The 23,026-nt window shown below is 37.0% G+C and overlaps 1 protein-coding gene and 1 long non-coding RNA gene across 3 annotated transcripts in view; both read right to left on the bottom strand.

Annotated features, from left to right (window-relative positions):
* Window positions 1-1,347: 1,347 nt before the first annotated feature.
* grm4 (glutamate receptor, metabotropic 4) overlaps window positions 1,348-23,026 on the bottom strand; it is a 183,480-nt gene continuing 161,801 nt past the window's right edge. The window contains exons 7-11 of one of the 2 annotated variants that reach the window (XM_083529395.1): window positions 22,227-22,427; window positions 17,616-17,752; window positions 16,387-17,322; window positions 5,969-6,218; window positions 1,348-2,725 (exon numbers count right to left, since the gene is read on the bottom strand). In XM_083529395.1, the coding sequence (XP_083385521.1) occupies window positions 2,676-2,725; window positions 5,969-6,218; window positions 16,387-17,322; window positions 17,616-17,752; window positions 22,227-22,427 (1,574 nt within the window). In that variant the 3' untranslated portion in view covers window positions 1,348-2,675. The remainder of the gene's footprint in view (window positions 2,726-5,968; window positions 6,219-16,386; window positions 17,323-17,615; window positions 17,753-22,226; window positions 22,428-23,026) is intronic. The other variant, XM_083529396.1, reaches the window with a different exon arrangement.
* On the bottom strand, window positions 8,913-13,784 carry LOC310720516. Its single transcript, XR_014531762.1, has 3 exons — window positions 12,346-13,784; window positions 10,230-12,298; window positions 8,913-9,773 (listed from the first exon to the last, which is right to left on the bottom strand). It is a non-coding gene; the product is annotated as an uncharacterized lncRNA (long non-coding RNA).

Raw genomic sequence — 23,026 nt, 5'->3', positions numbered from 1 at the left:
ATGATTAACAGTGATTTAACAAGGTAGGAAACAGATAGATGCAGCACACTGGTAAGTGGCGCTGTGGTGAGCTATTTTTAGAAAAGGCCTGCGGGCACCATGTTGGTGACCCCTGCTTTAGAATATATTAAATGCTTAAAATTTCAGTGAAATCACATAACCAGTGAATTTGGTTTATGTTTAAATGTAATTTTCTTGACCTTTTCTCAGTATCTAATGGCTCCAGAAACAGGGGAAGTCCTGCAGTCCATCATAACATTTAATTATTTATAATTTTATCGTTTATGGACTTGGACTTGTGTGTGTGTGTGTGTGTGTGTGTGTGTGTGTGTGTGTGTGTGTGTGTGTGTGTGTGTGTGTGTGTGTGTGTGTGTGTGTGTGTGTGTGTATCCACTTTATAGGCCAACCACATAGTGGTGCTGTTTCACTGAAGTGAGATATACAGTAAGAAACCCCTACTACCTCATTTTAGGATGGGTTTGAATGAACATGTTCAGTCACGATTTAATAAAATATACCATCCAACTTTACACATGACAGTGAATAAAGCTCTTCTATTTGCATTGCATTTTACAGATCTGGATTTGCCAATACTGTTTACTGCGTTCTGAAATTATACCTCCTTTTGCCTTCAGCCCTCCCCTTACTACAACAATGCTGTCATTTTTGACAGAAAGATGGATTACCAATCCAATCAGACTCCTGTTTTATAACCTATATTATAGCAGGACCTAAATAAGTGTAATGTGGGCAGTAATTTATCTCTAGCTGTGCTGTTTTACATCAAGGAGTCTCACTACCATAGCTCTACTTTATAGCACCTGTCTGCTTCTGCACTGTTTGAAGTGATGGCCCACATAACTCACAAATACTAATGCGCCTTTTTAAATTCAATCTATGATAAATGGCCACTTCCTGCAAAATATATATCTCTAACTAAACACATTTCTTTCTCTCCCTTTTGTTGCCTTCTTTAGTCTACCTGAGTATTTAATCACTGTTAATGAGAGAGAAAATGTTCTTCTTGGCAGAAAATGTTCTTCATGGAAATATATAAAGGATTTTCCAGTTGCATTGAAAATAAATAATCTGCTTTTCATCTTTTATGGCATTGCGGATTTGAGTTGCATGAATAACTCTTATTGCACAGTCTGAGCACTCCATAATAATGGCTAATCACAGTAATATACAAGTCTAAATCTAATCCAACAGTTTCAGTGTCACTAATTTGGCAGATCATTTAGCAGACGCATTGGATTATATGACAAGGTAATTATTTTTCATTACCAAGAAAAAAAAACAAAAAAACATTCATCCAAGAAGGACGTATTAAAGATATACAGTGAATTTGGAAAAAAAACATTTCTTTTTTTATTAGAAACAACTTATGTATAAAAATGATCATGCTTCACATACCTCAATGTTCATATTTTACAAATACTTTAGTACAGGCACCGTTCATTTTTTTCGTTTTGTTTTGTTTTTCTTCTTCTTGTTTTGTTTTTCTAGACAAATGCAAACATTACCAGAACGCACATTTAGTTGCTATTTAGCACGGTCAGTATGAACAAATTGCATTCAGCAACACAAAAAAGTGCAAAAATAAACAGAGGAGAAATCATTAGCGGTGAGTCTTAAACTTCACAGGACATCCACAAAAAGCATTGTTGCAATATATCACTCGACAGGTCGTTAAATTAAATATCTGTTCTTTTTTCCTGGTTCTTGTCTCATGTTAGCTTTGTGCATCCTGCTTTAAATTTTCTCTTTTCAAATTGCTGATTAGGAATTTTCTGATTTTGCTTTTTTTGTATACTGTAAGAGTAATTAATCAAAAAGGGGACACAAGGATTCAAATACTCTTTAATGAACTAAGTAATAAATAGTGATTTCGCGTTTTGCCAAAGCACATTTGGCAGTGATAGCTTTTGAGTGTTTTGGACCACAGCGCAAGGCTAGTTACTTCATAAATAAATCGTACTTTAAGCACAAGCGAACATTCCGCCAAAATTCCTTACACTTAAATCAGTTTATCATAAGGTCTCATAGTGTGATAGGAGCACAGCAACATGGTTTTAAATGCATTCCAGGACTGCTAACAAAATGTAAGAAAGAAAGAAAGAAAGAAAAGAAAAGAAAAGAAAAGAAAAGAAAAGAAAAAACACAACACTGGATGCCCAAACGAAACCAGCATGCTCAACATCTGTAAACAATGGATTTTTACTCTTGTCACCATCACCAATAGGAAAATGTGAGAGCCCCTGCTGGGAGAAAAAAAAGAGATCTCAGCCACTCCTCCGGTGTATGAAAACCTGAAAGCGATATGTCAAAGCCTGGTTGATATTTTGGTGTCACTTCAGCAATGACATCAAATTATAAGACAGATAAAAAAAAGAAGTAGTAATGGGATTTTGCAGATGGTTCCAGCATGGGGTCAGTTCTGCCGGATGCCAAATAGTGATGTGACATACAGTACCATCACTGAAACACCATGGACTTCACACTTTTTTCCTCAGGTTCTTCTCATGATCTTCTTCGACCAGAAGGTATGGATGGACGGAGTCAGCAGGCTGTGTTCAAATCTCTCCTCCATCTGGAAACCAGAAGATTGGTTCACCTTAAGAGGCTGTCTTCCACATGTCACTTTTAGGAATCAGCCTTTGTTTTCATTTGTGCTAGATTGCATGGTTGCTATAGCTGATGTATGTTTGTTTGGGGCTAAGTCCTGAAAAAAAGGAAATAGCATGATATATTTATCTAAAACCCATGCAGGTTGTTGGTGTCATGGATAGTTCAGTAGAAAATGTCAAATCAGAATTTTTTTAATTCTCACTATTTCTTTTTTTTTTTTGTATCACAATTTAAACGTTTATAAACAATATTAGTGTGCAGCATAATTTCACGGAGTTTGTCACTAGGTTTATTGGATACTGAGTTTGTGACAATCTGTAGTGTTACTTATGGATATTTACCTCAAGTGTAAATTCTCTACAGTGTGGTAGCTATCTCTTTCCACAGACTTTTTCTATCACTGCCTGTACAGGTTGGAGAAGTGGGCACAAATAATCAGGGAAAGTTGGTACTGCTGATTCAGCTGTTTATGGCTTATTTATTGCTGTTTTGCACAGCCCATCTGTCTGCTGCATGGTTTTATACATATTCAAATTAATGACTCAGTGACTTAGATTAGCTACTGAGAGTAAACCAGTTTGCCTTTTTGGTAATTTGCACTGGGCCATTCCCATTCCCGTGAATCAGACTGCCAATTTAACCTTTTGCTAGCTGTGAGTAATGCTTGAAGAGCAAATCATCTGCCACATTGTAAGATGGTAAGCAGTGTATTAAAAGAGACAATTTTTTTTAATGACAGATGCTCTCTTTCTTAATTAAAGCTTATTGTCATTTAGGAAATATAAAAAATGTATACAGCAGTCCTAAAAAACTCAGATCAGTTGGAAACTGAGTTTAGATGTTCTTTATGGGAAATGCATTTCAGTAATTTGCTGGTGCATTGATTGAAATAAAATCCTAATTGCTGATTTCGGACCACAGCCAACATTTACATTAGGAGCATGTTGTGCCTGTATCTGTCTAATGCTCCAAATATTTGTATCTTTATGTATGTATTTAAAGATAAACCAAAATGAAGTTCGTTGTCTCTGTTTCCTAGGGTTAACAACCCATATCAGCCATTTACTATGGACAAGTAAAATAACACTTTGTTTAATTTTTGATTGTTTTTTTTTTTTAACCTATTAAAATTACTCAAATTACAGACATTACAAAACTGCAGCAACCACTCCACTGCCCTCCCTCACATTTACACTTGTACTCTGTCCTACTTCTACTGACTTTTATTCTCCTTCTCTCCAGTGAGTACCTCCACCTCTCCAGGCTCTTTTCAACCTGCTCCCTACTCTCACCACAAATACCAAAATCATCAGCAAACATCATAGTCCACGGAGACACCTGTCTGACCTCGTCCGTCAACCTGTTTATCACCACTGCAAACAGAAAAGGGTTTAGAGCCGATCCTTGATGCAGTTCAACCTCCACATCCCCAGTCTGTCGTTCCTACTGCACACTTTACTGCTGTCACACTTCAGTCTTCAAACATGTCCTTCACCAACCTCACATACTTCTCTGACACACCTGGCACCACTACTCTTTCCCATAACTTCATGGTGTGACTGATCTACTTCACTGTACTATTTCACTGTAGTTACTGCAGGTCTGCACATCTCCCTTATTCTTAAAGATTCCTCAGACATCCTCTCACCTTTCAAAAGTTTGTTGAGCAACCTGGTTTAAAACTCCACTGCCACCTCTCCTAAACATCTCCATTAATCGGACTCATCACAGCTACATTTTTTTTTCACGAGTGAGTTTGTGTATTGTTTTTGTTGCGTGTCCTTTTCTATTACGAAAGCAAAGGCTGTTTTTATATTGTTAAGACATTACTATTTTTAGTCTGTTTTAATAGTGCACCTAAATGCTGAATGCAGAATCTGTTCAAGCACACCTCAGCTACCACCATACACAGGCTGCAATTAAAATACTGAGCTTTAATATTTATAGACAAATAAATAAATATTTGTGTCACATGTGTCGCATACTATACTATTTAAGGATATTCTAAAAATTAAAAAATATTTTTTTAAAATGCCATAATATGAACAACTGAAATAACTGATGCTGAAGATAAGAATTTCCAGCGCAAAAGCTCATGACCAGCTTTCTTGGATCGAGCATGCTATGTCTGTAGCATCTAGGAGGTTTTTTTAGAGTGATAATGACTGCCATGTTCACCACTGGCCTCAGGAGCCTCTGAAATGTGTCTGGATTGGCCTCTGCCAACTCTTTGTGCTCTGACAAGCTTTAAACTGAGTGGCAATGTAAGCGCTTTTTAAGCACAGCACTGGTCACAATGGAATTTACTGTGACACAGTGCAATAATTGTACTTAAACTTCATTACTGAAGGAGGAATAGCTTCAGAGTAAATTGAAGTGTGATTTTTTTTTTCTTTTTACAAAATAATTCTGATGCAGACCTCCATCTCTAAATCAATGCAAATTATACAATCAGATTAACACAGTAACACTTATAATAAGATATTGGTGATGGCAATGATGAAAAACATCAAGTATTAAAACATAAGTGGCTCGTCCTGTACTGAAAGAAACAGAACTAAGTGAACGAATGTTCAATAATTGTTAATATAATCTATATGGTGTGGCATCTCACTGTATGTGCACTCCACTATTCAGCCTTTTTAAGAATGACTTGTACCCATTATCATGCCTTTAAATATCATTTTTAGTTTACGGTAATACTGCAATCTTTTTAGATGTTTCTATTGTTTCTATTGTTGTGTGGAAAAAGCTATAGGGACAGGAATAGTCCTATTAGCTGGAATTCATGCCTAATGGCAGCCATGTTTTTATTATTATTATTATTAATAATAATAATAATAATAATAATAGTTATTTCATTGTTGTCTCTTCTGATTTACCACAATACTTTTGCTGCTATAAAGCAAATGGTGTTGGTTTTTGCTAGATTGGAAAATAAAAAGACAAAAAATACACTGCGTGCTTTTCGTATATTTATTTTTTAGGTGGCATGGTGGTGCAGTGGATAGTGTTGCTTCTGGCTTTATTCCAAGCTAGATTTACTGTCTATGTGGGTTAAATTCCACCTTCCTTTTGGATTGTGAGTCTAAAATGACCAGGTCTAAAATAAGTATGCAATGTCTACTGTATTGTGCCCTGCGGTCGAATAAAACTCTGACCAGGAATACGTGGTTCCTGCAGATGAAGGAATAAATTTGCTGTTTCCATTGAGTGTTGAAGACCTCAACGGAATACAGAAGCCCTAGGCAACTGCTTATGATACCTTAAATTTAAATCATAGCCCAGTTTTCAAACTAAGCAGAACAGCTATAGTTTTCCATCTAAACCCTCCTACCTTGAGTTTCCAAGTTCTCACACAGCTCGGTCTTGGCCTCTCCATTAGGTCGCAGGCTGGCCTTCGGATTGAATTTGTTGGACATGGTGGCGGCAGTAACCACGGCCTTTAGGCTGCGTGTGCTCCGTTTGGCCACATTCTGCTCAGGGTGGAGAAGTACCACGTAGATTTTGGGCATGTAGAGTAGTCCCAAAGATACAGAGGCGCTCAGGCTCACTGAGATGGTTAGAGTTGTTGTCTGGATGTATATCTGTAGAAGAGGGGAAAACAACACCAAAGTTATCTACATTATTCATATTTTGTTCATCATCTGCATGTTGCTTTACAAATAATTTTTTTTTACATATTCTTCACATTATATTTTAAGCTTCAAAGAAGTCTCCCATTAAGGCAGCATGTAAGCATAAGCATAATATGTACCATATTATGGCAGTGGTACTGTGTTATGTAAGCTTGATTTGTTCTTGTTTTACTGAACACTAATACACTAAAATACACTAAAAACACTCAAATATATTCATTACAGCAATATCCTGTTTAAAAACACACTTTGAAAATGCGGCATGCCAAACATAATGCCATGAATTGGAAATCTAGGTGCAATACTTAGACATTCTGGGGACTATTGTACATATCTGTTCTCCATTTATGATTTTTTGTCTGACTTTTACACAAGCAGGCTTAGAAAGAGTATGTGCGTGCAATGTTTTCCAGCGCTCACATTACCAACAACAACTAATGGCTCTTCTTCATCTCAGCTGTACTGTGAACCTCCTGCTGTTGCTTTAAAACACTGCTGTGTGTTTGTCCTCCCCAATACATAACCTCAGCACTAGTTTTCTGGCACATCATTATTAATAGTGACTCATAGCTGTGATCTCTGTCCACTGTCCTGGGGAAGAGTCCTTGCCAGAACTTGCCAGTCTGAGGGAGCTTCTTCAGTATGAAAAAGACCCATGTCGTTCATTAGATATTAATGCTTTGCAACAGCAAATGCCTGAGCATCAAGAATAATGGGACAAAACCAAAAAATAAAAAATTCCACAAATATCCTGTATTGTACAAATATCTAAACAAATGTCCTTCGCGAGAAATGTTCTAAATATAACATGCAAAATATCAAGGCTTCCAAATGCAGGGCTGACACTTACTATGAAAAGAATTTATAGAAAATAAATGCACACTGAAGTCTAGAAAACATACATATACGTTTTACCATCATTTTGACCTCCACAAATGTATATAATATTCCATTTCCTAATAAACTAGTGGTGGTCATACAAACTGAAACTTGTGATTAGATGCCTACAATCAATTAAACTGTTACATGCAAATGCACATATACTGTAGATGCCAGTAGTAAAATTAGACTGTGGGGGTTTTTTTGCCCTCCTGTCCAGTGTGTATGTAAATGTAATTGAATGTTACATAATTTTCAGGTGGCACAGAGAAAAAAGCTCTCTGGTGTGTAACAGTGACTTTGTGACAACCAAAAAATGGACCAGTTCTATTTTTTCCCAGCTTGTTTTGCTTGTCCCTGATGGATTCACTAAATAGTCAAAACATTTAATTATATAATTTTTTTCAGTCTAATGTCTCTCAAACATAGCCCATAATTGAGAATATAATCAGTCAGAATGGCCCTTATCTCATTTAAGGGCCTTTTTTTTGTTATGATATTCCTCTTCTCTCTCTACCTTCTTTATCTCTCTGTCCTCTTCCTCTTCCTTTTTCTTTTACTTTCCTCCAGCAGTCTTTAACCTTTACCACTTCCAAATACTCCTCATTGTTATTATTTAGCTTCTCCTCAACACAACTTTTTCATGCTCTTCTTCAACTACCCTTTTCAACACTTTCAAATGTGACTCTTTCGGTTTCAGTATTATTTATTTGTATTGCATTGTATGGATTTGGACTGGAATTAATATAAACAGTTTGGTACAATGGCTTAGATCTACAATCACCAACAACAGTTTTACCCTCAAGCCTCTATCAGTGAAAAGAAAACTCAAATAAGGAGCTTTGATGAATGTACATTCAATGTCACACAGATGAGGACGGGTTCCCTCTTAAGGTTTCTTCCTCGGTCACCACTGGCTTACTTGTTAGGGATAAACTCTGGGATAAATCTATAGGGACTAATTTGTAGTGGTAAAATCTATAAGTGTAATCATTATATTTCTGTAAATCTGCTTTGGGACAATGTCAATAATACAAATAAATTGCCCCTCTCTTGATAGACTTTTTACTTTCACATGTAGTGGAAAGAGTTGCTATGGTGGAGAGATGAGTTGGAACAGGAATGTTCAAGAAACATCAAATCCCGCTCAGATCCCATTTGGAGACTATTGTTTACTGCCCCAGAGAGCAGGATTTGCCAAGTTACAAGCTGAATTTTCTCCAATGCCAGACATCATTGCAGGCAGCTGTCTGTGGGGTTATGACATAGATGTGGGTGCGGTTAAGCATGTGTATGCACTGTGATGGAGGTGTTCAGGGGACAGGCTAGAGGAGTAATTAGCTTTGGATTTACTGGACCAGCATGACTTTGCTTTACTTGACTTTTTTCAAACTTATCCCACATGATTTAGTGCTTGGTCTATTTTCCGTCTAAATCCAGTTGCATAGTGATGCAACATCTTTGCAGGCTTTTCCCAATGCAGTAAAGAAATGGCAAAGGTACACACATCCAAAAAGAAGTACAGATACTCATGTTTTGAAAAGACTTTGGTAAAAGTTGAAGTACTCAGTACAGTTTTTTCACTTAAGTTAAAGTAAAGAATTTTGGGCTCTGACTTGTACTTAAGTAGGGTGACCAAATATCCTCTTTTTTTTTCCAGACATGTCCTCTTTTTAGGACTAAAAAAAGCGTCTTACAGGGATTTCTAAATCTCCTAAAATGTCTGGGATTTGACTCTTACTTTATATAAGTCGTCAATAATTGTATGCGTTTTTGCGTTGCTTTTACCTTTCTCTTTAGGCCACGCCTTGTTGAATGCCACCATTTGTCGGTCACATACATACGCAAACATTGGCCAGCGCGTCTCAATCGCTCAGCACCACGGCAAAAGCCGAAAGAGAGTGCAGTGGCTTAACTGGTGTAACATGGCTCCCGAATAGCGTAAAAGAGGCCGAATGCAAATGAAAATTCACAGATATTTTACAAAGAAAATTCAGGTGTTTTCATCTCGGTCGGCATCCGTTTGAAGCAGAATGCATGACCTGAAAAGCTGGCATGTACATGTCAGTGTCGAATAAAGGTGCTAGCAAACAAAAAACACAAAGTTGCAGCTAAAAAAGAGAGCTCTTCAGGTAAATTCACTGACTATTTTGTGAGCCCAGGTAAAACACACACACACTGTGCACACAGTCCAACTTTCAACACATGTCTTGCAAAGACTTTCATGCCTACTTAATTAGTAATCACGGAACTATTGGGAAAGATTCATTCTTTAGAAAAGTATACCAGAGAACATCAGGAGGACTGAAATGTATTTTTGTTTTCATTCAATCTCAACTTTCAATTTAATTTTATTTTACTTTAAACTATGGCTTTAAAAGGAAACAGTGTCATGTAAAAGGTGTTAAATTCTGAACGATGTTTATTTTATGTTTTTTTTTCTTATTATTTTATTTATTTTTATTTTTTTATGTATTAAAGTTCAGTCACATAGTTTCATAGTTGTAAACGAATTTGTCAGTGTTATTTACACCCTTCCCACCCAATTTACAATCCTCCCACCCACAGTGGGTGTCTCTCTGCCTCCTGCCTCCACTGTCCTTTCTTTTTTTTTTTTTTTTTAAACTGAAATACGGTCAAAGGGACGGTGCTGTGAGGATTGGGCAGCAGTCGAGGGCGGGGGCCTGCTTAGACTGCTGCCCCCGCGACCCAAATTACGGATAAGCGGGAGAAAATAAATGAATGAATGAATGAATGAAATACGGTCACCCTAACTTTAGTTTTAAAAAAGTAGCCATTACTACTACTTTTAGTGTCATACTGGTAACTGGACCCCACATTATATAATTATATTTATACGAAATAATAAAAAATGTTGTTACCTTTTGAATGTATCCAGGCTGAACAACCACATAGAAAACAAGCAGAGAAAAGTTGATGATGAGGACCAGGTAATCAGGAATGTCTGTTCTCAGTCATGTTTACATCACTTACTCCCTCTGTCTCATCCACATTAGCCATATTTTTTTTGCTTTATGCCTCCTCATTGTTAGCTTTATAAACTTTTATAAACTAGCCTACATCCATGGTGTGTGAGAGCCGGGAAATGACAAATCAGTGGTAGGTTGAAAAAGCCAAGCAATGACAAGAAATAGGTTGATAGTCTGAAAACAAAACACAATGAAAAGAAAAAATATTGATCATGCTACCAAATAAATTAATGAGTCTGGTTTGAAAATGTAAGAAGTAGAAAGTACAGATGTGAAAGAAAGAAAAAATGTGACGAGTGAAAGTAAAAAGATAAATACAGTAAAGTACTGATACCAGAATAATCTACTTAACTACAGTAACTAGAGTACTACGTTTTTGTACTTCTTTACTTCCCACCTATGCTGCAGTTTTGCTTATGAAATTTGGCTTATCTTCTACTAATCTTCAATTATTAATTTTTTCAGAACAGGCAGCCCCATTGTAAACTTCCTGATCACTTTACCTGAAAGCACATAAATACATCTGCTGGCACATACTGGACTTATTCAGATTGCAAGTTTCTAAAGTGAGACAGATATAACTATTATAATTGCTCAGATCTTCTCCAAACTTGAGTCCTGGATTTTATTAATACAAAAACATCTTTTGTCTTTACCTTTCCTAGGTTCACCCTTGTTTCACCATCTAATGTCCTGGGGGCATCCATCTTTTTTAAACTTTGAAGTTTGCTTAAGTAATAATAAAATCTAGACCTACTCCTCTATTCATAATTGTAAATATTAAATCTTGCACTGTACCATATGCCTGTTGAGTAACAAATACTACTTGGTTTAAACCAAAATCCTTCTATTCACAATGAAGAAACAGAATCTTCTCTGTTCCTGTTGCCACTTAGAGGAATTAATTTACTCCTTCAGTCCCCTTGGTGCTTTGAAATGCAGACTGTGAATTAACCAATTAATTACTTATGTATCAGTTAATTGGTGGATAAGCTTGTTAGTACTATTATTAGATTTTGGCCTGTCAGCCAAAAGACATATCCCATTAGTCAACAAAATGCAGTGTTTGCTAACTGAGAAGACATTTTTGATCATATGCTAATTTCTGCCATTATTTAGTATGTGTGATTTAAACCCACCACTGTTGTAAGTCAGCAGTCCCTCTTTAAAATATTCATGCCATCCAGTAAGCAGATTTATCTAAAGTTCCTTCCATGCAAATTTTCTCTTTTAAATAATTGAGATAATCTATTTTTGGGGGTGTTGTTTAGCCGGAAACACATGATTGACTACAGTCAGCAAATGAATAACGAATGCAAATTGTCTAAAGCTATAAAAATTGAATATTAAAAACATCAATTTACAGTAATTTTAAAAAATGCCACTGTGCAAACATTTCTCCGTCTTCCCTTAGCAAACAGGCAGCATTCAATTTCATTGAGTATGCTGCGCAGATGTGTGTCTAGATTTTGTAAGCAAACACACACACACACACACGCACACACGCGCACACACACACAACGATTGATTAAAAATGCTAATTTTTTAGGGAGGGTATTGAAAAAATTTTCTTCGGATTACACAAGGTCATTATGTTCAGAACTGGTTCTCATAAACAGCATTTTTTTCTTCATAAAAAGTCAGTAAGAAAACATTCCAAATATACACTTGTTCTCCTATCATATATGCTTGTCTAATTAACCCCTTCCGATACAAAACACATTTACATTGAGTGAATTAATATGCATTAATATCATATGTGATGAAAGCCTAGTTGTTCCGCATTGAAAAATATTTTTTAGCTCATGTCTTACTATATAAATGAAAAACAGATTCTGTTTATAATTCACCAAAGATTTAATTTTGCTTTACCACTACATTCATTTTGCTTTACCTCTGCCTTAGACCAAAAAAACTTTATGGGATGCATTTCACTACCTTCACGACCTGCTGAAACTAAGACAGTGCTGTTTAACTCAATTTTGAGCTGGGCCACATTAAACTTTTTCAAGCTCTTTTACAGGGCCATGAACTATGATTAAGGATTACTACGTGTATTGTTTTTCTAAGATGATTAGGGTTATAAATCAGTTTATATAATTTCATTTATTTTCCCAATTATGATTAAAAACCTTATTTATTCATACTACAGCTTCGTAACTGTAGCAGTATAGGAGAAAATTTGTGACTAAAGAACATACAGGTACATGTCCTGAATCTCATTTCTCTCTCTTCAATTAAAACAAAATTTGTAAGACACAACACTTGGTGCTGCATTCCAATCATTATATCAAATGCTAATTAACACCAGACATGTTACAGCCTATTTTTGCCTTTGCATTCAATTTACATAACATTTCATTTATCTAATTACAATTTTAGTTATATATCTAACTCTAACATTAAATTGAGCTAATATTAGTTGGTCTCCCTTGTGCCAAAACCGCCAAAACAACTCTGACTGACCGAGGCATGGACTCACAAACCTCTGAAGGTATGCTGTGGTATCTGACACGAGGTAGTGTACCACAATCAGGATCAGGTCCTTTAAGCTTGAGATGTGGAGAACATTTTCCATGTTCCTCAAAACCCTTTCTGAAAAAGGTCACTGCCATTAGGGAATACTGTTGCCATGAAGTGGGGTACTTGGTTTTAAAACAAAGTTTTAGGAAGGTTGTGCATACTAAAGTCACATCTACTTGAATGCCAGGACCCAAGGTTTATTAGCAGTAAATTGGTCAGAGCATCACACTGCTTATGTCGTCTTGCCTTCTTCCTATAATACATCCTGGTGCCATGTAAAAAACATAATTTATTTGACAAGGCTACCTTCTTCCCTTGCTCTATGGTCCAGCTTTGATGTTCATATCCCCAATCTATGTGCTTTCAGTGATGGACAGGATTCAGCATCAACAAGTGCAACTGCACAGCCCCAAAAGCAATTTGTGATGCACTATATTTTGACATCTTTCTCTCCTCACACACGTCAGTAATCAGTTCAGATATACAAAACCCTGTCACTAGTGCTCTGGTTTTCCTCCCTTGAAAAATTATTGGTAGATACCACTGCATACCAGAAAGACCCCACAAAACATGCCGTTTTGGAGATACTCTGACCCAGTTGTCTAGCCATCACAATTTGACCTTTGTCAAAGTCCCTAATGGTTGCTCATTTTTCCTGTTTTAAACACAGTAACTGCATAATATTTCCCACACCTCGACAGGTGCCACTGTAACAAGATGTTACTCCAGAAGCTGGTGCTGGATCTGTGATGATCGCAAATGTTTCGCTATTTTATGAGTTGCTCAGTAGCTCCTAGTTTTATAACCATATAGACTGTATAAGAAAGAACATTACTTATAATCTTACACTCCAGTGCTCATGTTAGTTCTCACTCTCTAGTGTTCTGTATTGTTGAAAGATTTATGATCAAACTCTTGATGTCACTCAAATGAGGATGGGTTCCCCTTTTGAGTCTGGTTCCTCTCAAGGTTTCTTCCTCATAACATCTAAGGGAGTTTTTCCTTGCCACAGGCTTGCTCATCAGGGACAAATGCACACCATTCACCTTGACTGTTGATTTCTGTAAAGCTGCTTTGAGACAATGTCTGTTGTGAAAAGCGCTATACAAATAAACTTGACTTGACTTACTCAATGTTATTCACATCACCTGTTAGTGGCTATGGCTGATCGGTGTATCCTGTAAATCATTGTGTAATAAGGTGAATATTGTACAACCTATGGTGTTTAAAATGCTATAAATTAATGACACTTATGGACCAATTAGAATAAATGCCAATATTATTGTTAGTCACATTGACTTTTAGTGATCTGTGTGGATAAATTGTAAATAGCTGCCACAAAGCTGCCACAGATTTGGTAAGCAAATGGAAAGCAAGTGATGTGGAAGGATGGATGGATGGATGGATGGATGGATGGATGGATGGATGGATGGATGGATGGATGGATGGATGGATGGATGGATGGATGAATCAAAATATTTAAAGAATTTTTTGGCAAGTTCGTGCACAGGGCAATCAAATCAAGGCAGCTATCTTAGTGGGAAAACATAGCATCCGGACTATATTTACTTTTATTACCGTTCCTCTCTGTCAGACATTCTTCCTGACATCCAACATCCAGATAACGGATATATGTATATGTACATTTTGAAAGTAAATAAAAATATGCTTCTACCCCAAATCATACACTAAATTTTACTGATAGAAAACTTGTGCCTTTTTTACCGAGGTACAAAGGAACAGCTTTATTTCTAATTTCTTAAATGTTAGCAAGCATTACATTACAAATTAGACAAATTCCTATAGCTAGCTTTAATAGTGCAATCAGTCTTGGTGAATAAAAAGAATATGTAGCTACAGATAGATTACAGTGGCTAGATATTCTGGCTTATTTTTGCTTATGCTTTTTAAATGTAAAAAAAAAATAAAAAAAAATTTAAATGTGTATACATATGTCATCCTGATCAGGTTTGTGATGGATCCAGAGCAAATCCTAAGACCACTTGGAAGAATTCAACCTGAATGTGACACTCAACACACATACCAATGGGAAATTCAATGTAGACAATCCACCTACTTATCATATTCTTGGACAGTTGGAGGAAACTGGAGACCCTAAAGTAAACCATTGTAAATGTGAAAATCTGCAAACTCTGCACAGACAGTAGCCTAAGAATTTTTTAATTGAGCTGTAAGGTAGCAATGCTATAAGTAATATGCACACTAACATAAGTTTCTAATGCTTTTAAATTTTTCTTGCTTTAAACACAGTAACTGCATAGTATTTCCCACCCCTTAAAAGGTGCCATTGAAATGAGATGTAGATTAAAATAAACACCAATATTATTGGTGGTCACATTGACTTTAAGGGAGCTGTTTGGATAAATTGTAATTGTTATCCCTAATGTAAAAAACTTGTGAATATGAATACAAGGAAAATCTACAAACTCTGCACAGACAGTAGCCTAAGAATTAGAAAATTAAGCTGTAAGGTAGAATTGCGATAAGTAATATGCACACTAACATAAGTCCCTAATGGATGCATATTTTTCCTGCATTAAAACACAGTAATTGCACTAACAAATTCATTTTACTTTGTAATTTTACATCACAGCACTATAAGCAGAAGATAGGAAACTCATACAGTGCTTCTTTTCACTTCAAGCTCAGAAACACACACCTGTATGTAATTGTTGTTGATCTAGCGTTCTCACTACACAGACAGTAATTACTCTGTCAACATCAAAATGGAGAAGAATCTCCCACAAGCACCAAAACAACTGCAAATCTGATACGAAGAGACACACTTCACCTCAGATCTCAGTGTCCTTTTGCACTTGTCTAATTTTCTAGACTACAGTATTTCATAGAATTGTTACACTGACAAGCAAATATAATTACCACTGAGATGTGACACAGTGGAATTGAATACTGTAAGCCACACCCTCCACTATGTTCCAGGCTGAATACAACCGATCGTTTTGCACAGTTTCACTGTATTCAAACAATTTGCAATGCTAGCCCTGCCATTATGATTTAAAAGACAGAACATTAGTCTTACCTTTGCAACAAGCGCTCAGCAGACCTATTATTTATAATGGAGACCAAACTGCACGGCCTACTATAAATGATTCATAATGCCCCAAGTGACACTCATTGTGTTCACTTTGACATTGAATGAAACATCGAAACAAATGACGGATTGGGTGTGCTGTGTTAGACACCTGGCAGTAACTGGTTGACAAGACAGACAGATAAGGTAAATCGAGTGCCAGGGGAGTTTTATCTAAATCCTGATAGCAGAAGTTTTGGGGATTCTGATTCAAAAGAGTAATGTAGAATAAAGGATTCTGAGCTGAAACTAAAGGAATTATTAAAAGGATTCCCATATGAGTCCCTTCTGATTTCTTCTGTTTGTATTTCTAGGACATTTGCTATCACTGTGTTACATCATATAGAGAAAGTGAGCATGCGATGGCCTTGCTGTTTCAAAGCCTTTTTCATCTTTGACACAGTACAGGATTGGCAAAGATGATGTTATCCAGGTGCACGTCATTGTTAATATAGGTTCAAATGTTTATATTACAGCTCATTTATATGCTACAGCTTGATTAGAGCCAAAAACTGAATAGCTTATTCACCCTACTGCCTTTATTCTCAAAATCCTGTATGGAAAACCATATCATATTTCTGGCATGCTTTATAGTTCCAGACTTATTTTCTACCTTTTCGGTGGATTGTGATGTCCCGAAGAAGATGGGTATGAAGGCCAGCCAGATAATACAAGTGGTGTACATGGTGAAGCCAATGGGCTTCGCCTCATTGAAGGTCTCCGGCACCCCACGAGTCTTTATGGCGTAGACTGTGCATGTGACCATTAGCAGCATGCTGTATCCCAGCAGGCAGATGAGTGACAAGTCAGAGATGTCACACTTGAGTACACCCCGTGCTAGCTCTGGATTTGCCATTCGCTGGTCCTCATAGTCCACGAAAGCCTTAGGAGGATCCACTATAAACCAAATACAAACGCCTAATAGCTGGACTGAGATCAGGCTGAAAGTGATCAGCAACTGGGACGCTGGGCTAATTAAACGTGGGGCACTCACTGACATCTTTCCCTGCTCGAAAATACGATAAATACGGTTGGTCTTGGTTAGCAGGGCAGCATAGCTAATACTCATTCCTAGTCCTAGGAAAATGCGACGGAGAGAGCAGATCCCGACATCAGGAGCAGATATCATCAGGAATGTAGTGGCATAGCAAAGAAAGATGCCTGTAAGCAGGACATAGCTGAGCTCCCTTCCTGATGCCTTCACAATTGGAGTGTCATTGTAGCGTACAAAGGTGACCACCACAAACAAGGTGGCCATAATGCCCATGATGGCAATGAGTACAGGAATGACAGCCCAAGGTGAGCTCCATTCTAACTTGATGATTGGAATAAGCTGGCAGCTTGTATGGTTCTTGTTGGGGCGCAAATCAAAGCGGCACATTTTACAGGTAAAAGGGTCCGCCTGGTACTGGTAGCCATCACAGCGCTCGCAATGCCAGCAGCATGGGATACCCTTCACAACCTTCTTACGCCAGCCTGGTTTGCATGGCTGACTGCAGATGGACGAGGGTATTTGCTTTATACCACCTGGCCACTGTATCTCTGGGATCTGTGATGCAGAAATATTGCTCATTATTCACATCAGCTAGTAAAGAAAAATCAGTCTTACTCAGAAATCTGTACTGACTAATCATTTTTTTTGTCACAGCTTGCAACAGATGTATAATTAGAGGTTTCCCCTAGGCTTTTTTTCAATCATTAGTCAAACAAATCGTTAAATATATCAGGCATTAATCATGCAACAAGACACCCACAATATGAAGCATGGAAAAGCCAAAAGAAAAATTAAATATACAGGATGTACTGTTAGATTCTGTATAGGACATGAACGAGGAGGCTTACATTGAGATGGAGCTGGTCAGTCCACTGGCCAATGATTTTGTATTCTGCTGTTTTGTTATTTATCTGGTATTGGTAGATATCATAACGGCCAGGAGCATCCCCATTCTCATTGAACTGTACCGGATTCCCAGCTATGCCTGAAATAATAAAAAGAAGTAGGCAGAGATTATTACATTATTAGCATAATCGTCCTCACTGTAACAACTTTGAAATCTATACAATTTCTGCTTCTGACCATAACTAATTCGGAAGACATTTTTTTGGGGAAAAAAACAGGATATATATTTAAAATAGATATATTTGCCTAAGGAATATCACTACTTGAAAAAAACCCAATATGCATTAAAGAGGTCATAGCAGAATATGACTGCATCATAACAATGCATGCTTAATTAAACCACAGCAACTTTACTAAACAAATGTATTGCACTCAAATTCAATCTGGCAGGAGCCCCTGAAAAAGGCACGTAAAGGAGACTGGATAACAATGCTGCCACATCCGAGTGATGAATTTTTAATTCGTTGTCTTGTTCTTAATAAAAGCCTGTGCCAATTTTTTTTTTTTTGCCAGGCTCCAACTCTAACCTTTGAGCTGAGCTATCTGTATTCAAAGCACCTGCCCATGTCTAACCCCAATCCCCAGCTTGGCAAATCCCAGAGCAGCCAAGTGTGCAGCGAAAGCAATTGTTTTCGGTGCTCATGTTTGGCTTACTTTTCTACTTTACAATCCTCATAGGGGTTAGTCGATGAAAGCTACAAGTGATTGAAAGAGAAGTAGATTTCTGTTGATGAATATCCTCTGTCTTTATTTCAGGCTGGAGGATGCAAGATGGCCAATCCACAGCAATGTGATTCAGTAAATGTTTATTTATTTATTTGTTTGTCTGTTTGTATACATGCTGTGGTAACTGCAGCATCACTGCTATTCCATGAGGAAGAACTATCATTACATAATACATTGATACAATACAAATACTTTATATTGCTTTTGCTGTTGGTAAAGCAGCAGGATGAGGTATGTCCCAGAGAGCTTTCATGCCTATGTCACCTTCTGGCTCTCCATATTAGTGATGTTGTTATAGCTAGACCTGCTGGAGATCCTGCTTGCACCCTGATCACAATATACACTCATCTTTAACACTACATACTCTCTAAAAATCATATCTAATAATCTGTTCGTTTTCTTTCTTTCTCTCTCTCTCTCTCTCTCTCTCTCTCTCTCTCTCTCTCTCTCTCTCGCTCACCATTTCACATTGTTGAGTGTACTGCCATTGCTGGATGTGATATCTATGCCCGATCCTGACATACTTTAATGCTTCTTCTGCTTGCAGTGTCTGCACTTATGACTCACCTTGTGCTTCTCTGGATGTTCCCACATGAATACCCTAGCAGTGTGCTTGTATGTAAGAATTGCTGTTGTAATCATAAAAACTGTCCTGTGTTTATTTACAATATGTTCACAGTATACATCCTTTTAGCACACCTAAAACTGGCTAGTATACAACTGTAGCAGAATAATGTAGTAATGAAGTAATGACTTTTAAATGGAGTAAAAGGTTTCTTCATTGCTACTGATGCCTCTGGCTTGACATTTACAAAACTGTAAAAGTGCATGCAAAATCTAAATTGTGTTTTTTAGCATATAAGAACAGGTTAGCTCTAAGTTTATCTATGCTGTGTGGTCAAAGATTTGTGGACACCGGACTGTAAAATTTGTATGCACTTTATGGACGTCCAAATCCACATTTAGTCCCCATTTGCTGTTACAATAACATCTACTTTTCTGGTAAAATGTTCTACTAGATTTTGCACTGTGGTATTAGAGAATAGGTAGTGATGTAAGGTGAGGAATGGGTAATAAGGTATTGGTAAGGTGCTGATGTTAGGGTTTAGTCGGCATTCCAATTAATCCCAAAAGAGTTCAAAAGAGTGTTGAGACCAATGCTCTATATAGCAGGTCACTATAGAAGATCTTTCACTCCAGCCCATGTAAACCATATCTTCATAAAACTCACTTTGTGCACAGAGGCATTGTCATACTGGATCAGGATTGGGCCTTCTAGTTCAAGTGAAGGAAAAAAGTTACTTCTACCACATCCCAAGACATCCTATTAATTGTCTCTCCAACTTAGTGGCAACCGTTTTTGGATGAGCCAAATATGGCTGGAAAAGTCAGGTGTTGCAATACTTTTGTCCATATTGTATATAGGCTAGTGTGCTACAAAACAATGACAAAATTAGCATTTTCAATATAAATGCATTTTAATTTACAACCATGTTTTGGCTGATTCCTTCAACAAATTTGGGCGGTTCAGCACAGGCTTTTGCAAGGCTTATTTTGTCACAATTACTAAATGCCATTTGATAAAAAAATAATAATAAATCTAATATTTCATAAATTTTTGGAAATTGTTAAAGTACAGTAATGGGTGGCTCAGCCTGGAACACGACGTAATTAAACTCAATAGCCTAATCAAAATGGGGAAGCAGCTACTCGATACATCCCGCCATGACTTTACAGGGACTCTGAAAGCACTATCCGATTAACTTGAACCGATTTACTGATTTACCATTGATAAAAATATTTAGTAACTTGCAAATCTTGTGGTTGTGTTAGTGTCTCTAAGGAGGTAATTTAAAGACAAGGCTGCTGCTCAGTAGCTTTGAAACACTGAAGATGGCTCATGGAGTCAATTGATGAAGTCAGGAGGTCAGAAGAACATATCCCTCGCTACTTTCTTTTCTACACACCAAGCTCTGACTAGCCAAGAATCCAGTCTGAAGGGGTAATCACTCGGCAGAACATACACACTGACATCACACTGACATTCCAGCACCATATGGTAATTTTCTAATATCCCAATCTATAAACATTTTCATCTCAAATGATGTGGCTCTTGAGCACTGCCAGGCATCAAAACTTGTTTATAAACTATAATTTGCTGATGCAGACTTACAAGTGCTGGTTGGAGGTAAAATAAAGCAACAGTCGTTTATGAAATTTGTCAAAAAAAAGTCATCCTCCATGATGATGCAACGAGTAGCAATATGAAGAAAAAGCTGATAATTCTATGAATTACTGGCTCATGCGTATATTGGGTCTGATTCATCTGTCCAATAGTTCATGATCTCATGTCTCACTCCTTCTTAACCAACATACAACCAAGATCTTGATTTATCAGAGAGACATTTTCCCTGTTTCTTTGTTCCTGCACTGAATTCATTTAAAAATTTTCAGAGCATATAAATAAAAAATTCAAGCACAGAGGAACACAAAATCTGCAATAGTCATGATTTTGGTAAGTGTGTATGCCAGGCAGCCAGAGAAACTACTACAGAAGTACACTTACGCTCGAAAGCAAAGTGCACTTTCCCTGGAGTGATTGCTGCATGGATAGAAAACTGATGGGCTGCTCCGTTCCGTCTCAGCCTATTGAAGTCCCTAACTAAGCTCACTCAAAGACCCATCAAAGGAGGAAGAAAGAAAAGGCTGAGAGAGGCTGTGTGTGCGAGTGACTGCGTGCATGTGTGAAAACGATGATGAGCAGATTCATAGAGTATGTTACATCTTATTAAGCCATGAGCTATATTTGATTTATTGAGAACTAAGATTAGAGGAGGAAAAAAAAACACTACATTCCATAATGCTATTACTTCATAGAATAGAATTATACGATAAAATGGTCAAACGTATGTCGATACCTGACCATTATACCCTATTTTTAAGCTTCTACAAACTGTTCCCACAAAGTTTGAAGCACACTGCATGGGATGTCTTTGTGTGCTGTAACATTAAGATTTCCTTTCATTGGAACTAATGAGCCTAGCCCAAGCTTACTCCAGCATGACAAAGCTCCTTAAAGACATGGCTCCACTCTTCTTATAAAAGAATAACATAACATATTCATGCCCATAGTTTTTAAATAGAATGTTTAACAACCACATATGACATATGGTCAGGTGGCCACATACTTTTAACCATATAGTGCATTCCATAGTCCACTATGCCTAAAAGGTCAGCGGTGATAAGCTGTCAGCTGTCAAACGATATAAAATATTACTAAGATAATAAAATTCAATGTTTAAAGTTGTGAGACATTCAATTATTTTATTGTTATTATTTATTCATGTTTTTTATATTGGGGCATGTATGACAGAAATACCTATTTCCCAGATATTTCTGCTAAAACAAGAGTTATTGCATGTAACCTGTCCAGCAACCTGAACAGCAGTGTTACGTCACTGTGCTTTGAAAAGAAAAAAATAAAAGAAATAAAAAGAAAAAAGCAGTTAAGTCTTCAAAAGATTCATGATCCTATTCAACTAAAGAATGGAGGCAATATTATTGAACACGCCTTTCAGATAACCCTGCCACTGAAAGAGTGAAAGAAATGCGATCACCTAAATAAAATAGGGATAGCCTGCCTTGGCCATAAAACATGCCCTTTGATAGACCATTCTATTATCTTCAGGGCAGATGCTATTTAGGTGGATATTGTAAATGCTTTGCAGATTGTTTTAAGGTTAGCAAACTGTTGTCCTTGAAACACTGCGGGCTTTACACATTAGATAACTACTGCTGCAGGATGAGAAGCATTAGTTGTACTGTACCTGTTATCTTCACTTCACGGATGTACTTTAACAGGAGGGATCCATCAATAGGGTCCATTCTGGAGCAAAGCCCTACTTTGCCTGGACACAGGTCCTTGTGCATGTTATGGAGAGCATGTGCCATGGTGTATACAGCATCAATCACAAACATTACTTTTCCCTCCTGCTCATAGGTTGAGTCTTTCCCGATCCTTTCTTGATCTGGAAATTAAAGACATATCGTGAATGTAAGCACACACACATACACATATGTACAGTGAATACCCAAACATAAATAATGTGTTAACATAAAAAAACTTCAACTAATATGTACTATTAATAATACTATTAATATTAGTTAATATAATAATAACATCATGAATAAAAAACTGCACTGCCTCATCTGATGTGCACATCTGCATTTGTGCACTCGACAATGTTTTTTTGTTTGTTTGTTGTTTTTGTTTTCAATCATATGCTGTGTTCAGCTTGTTGGGACATCTAGTTTGGACAACGTGACCCAAATAAAAGGAAACTGAGCATTCTGGATTAGGCATCTGAACCTGAACGTTTCTGCACTGTGCATGTCAAACAGAAATAAGTCTCCAACTAATAAACTGTAAAAGCTCACACATTTCCACATTTAACTTTATTTAGCTCAATATTCGACTTTCAACATTATATTTCTGTATTGACCAAATACTTTTAAGGCAAAAACATTAAATATGCAGTTTAAAAGCCAATTTTAGCTCACTGGCAAAAGGTACGCAGTCTAGCATTATTCAGGGAGGATGTATAAGTGGCCTTTTGTAATAAAGAAT

This window comes from Silurus aristotelis (assembly GCF_946808225.1).
Source record: "Silurus aristotelis genome assembly, chromosome: 2".
Classification (NCBI taxonomy): Eukaryota; Metazoa; Chordata; class Actinopteri; order Siluriformes; family Siluridae; genus Silurus; species Silurus aristotelis.
This window is presented reverse-complemented; position numbering and strand designations above follow the sequence as displayed.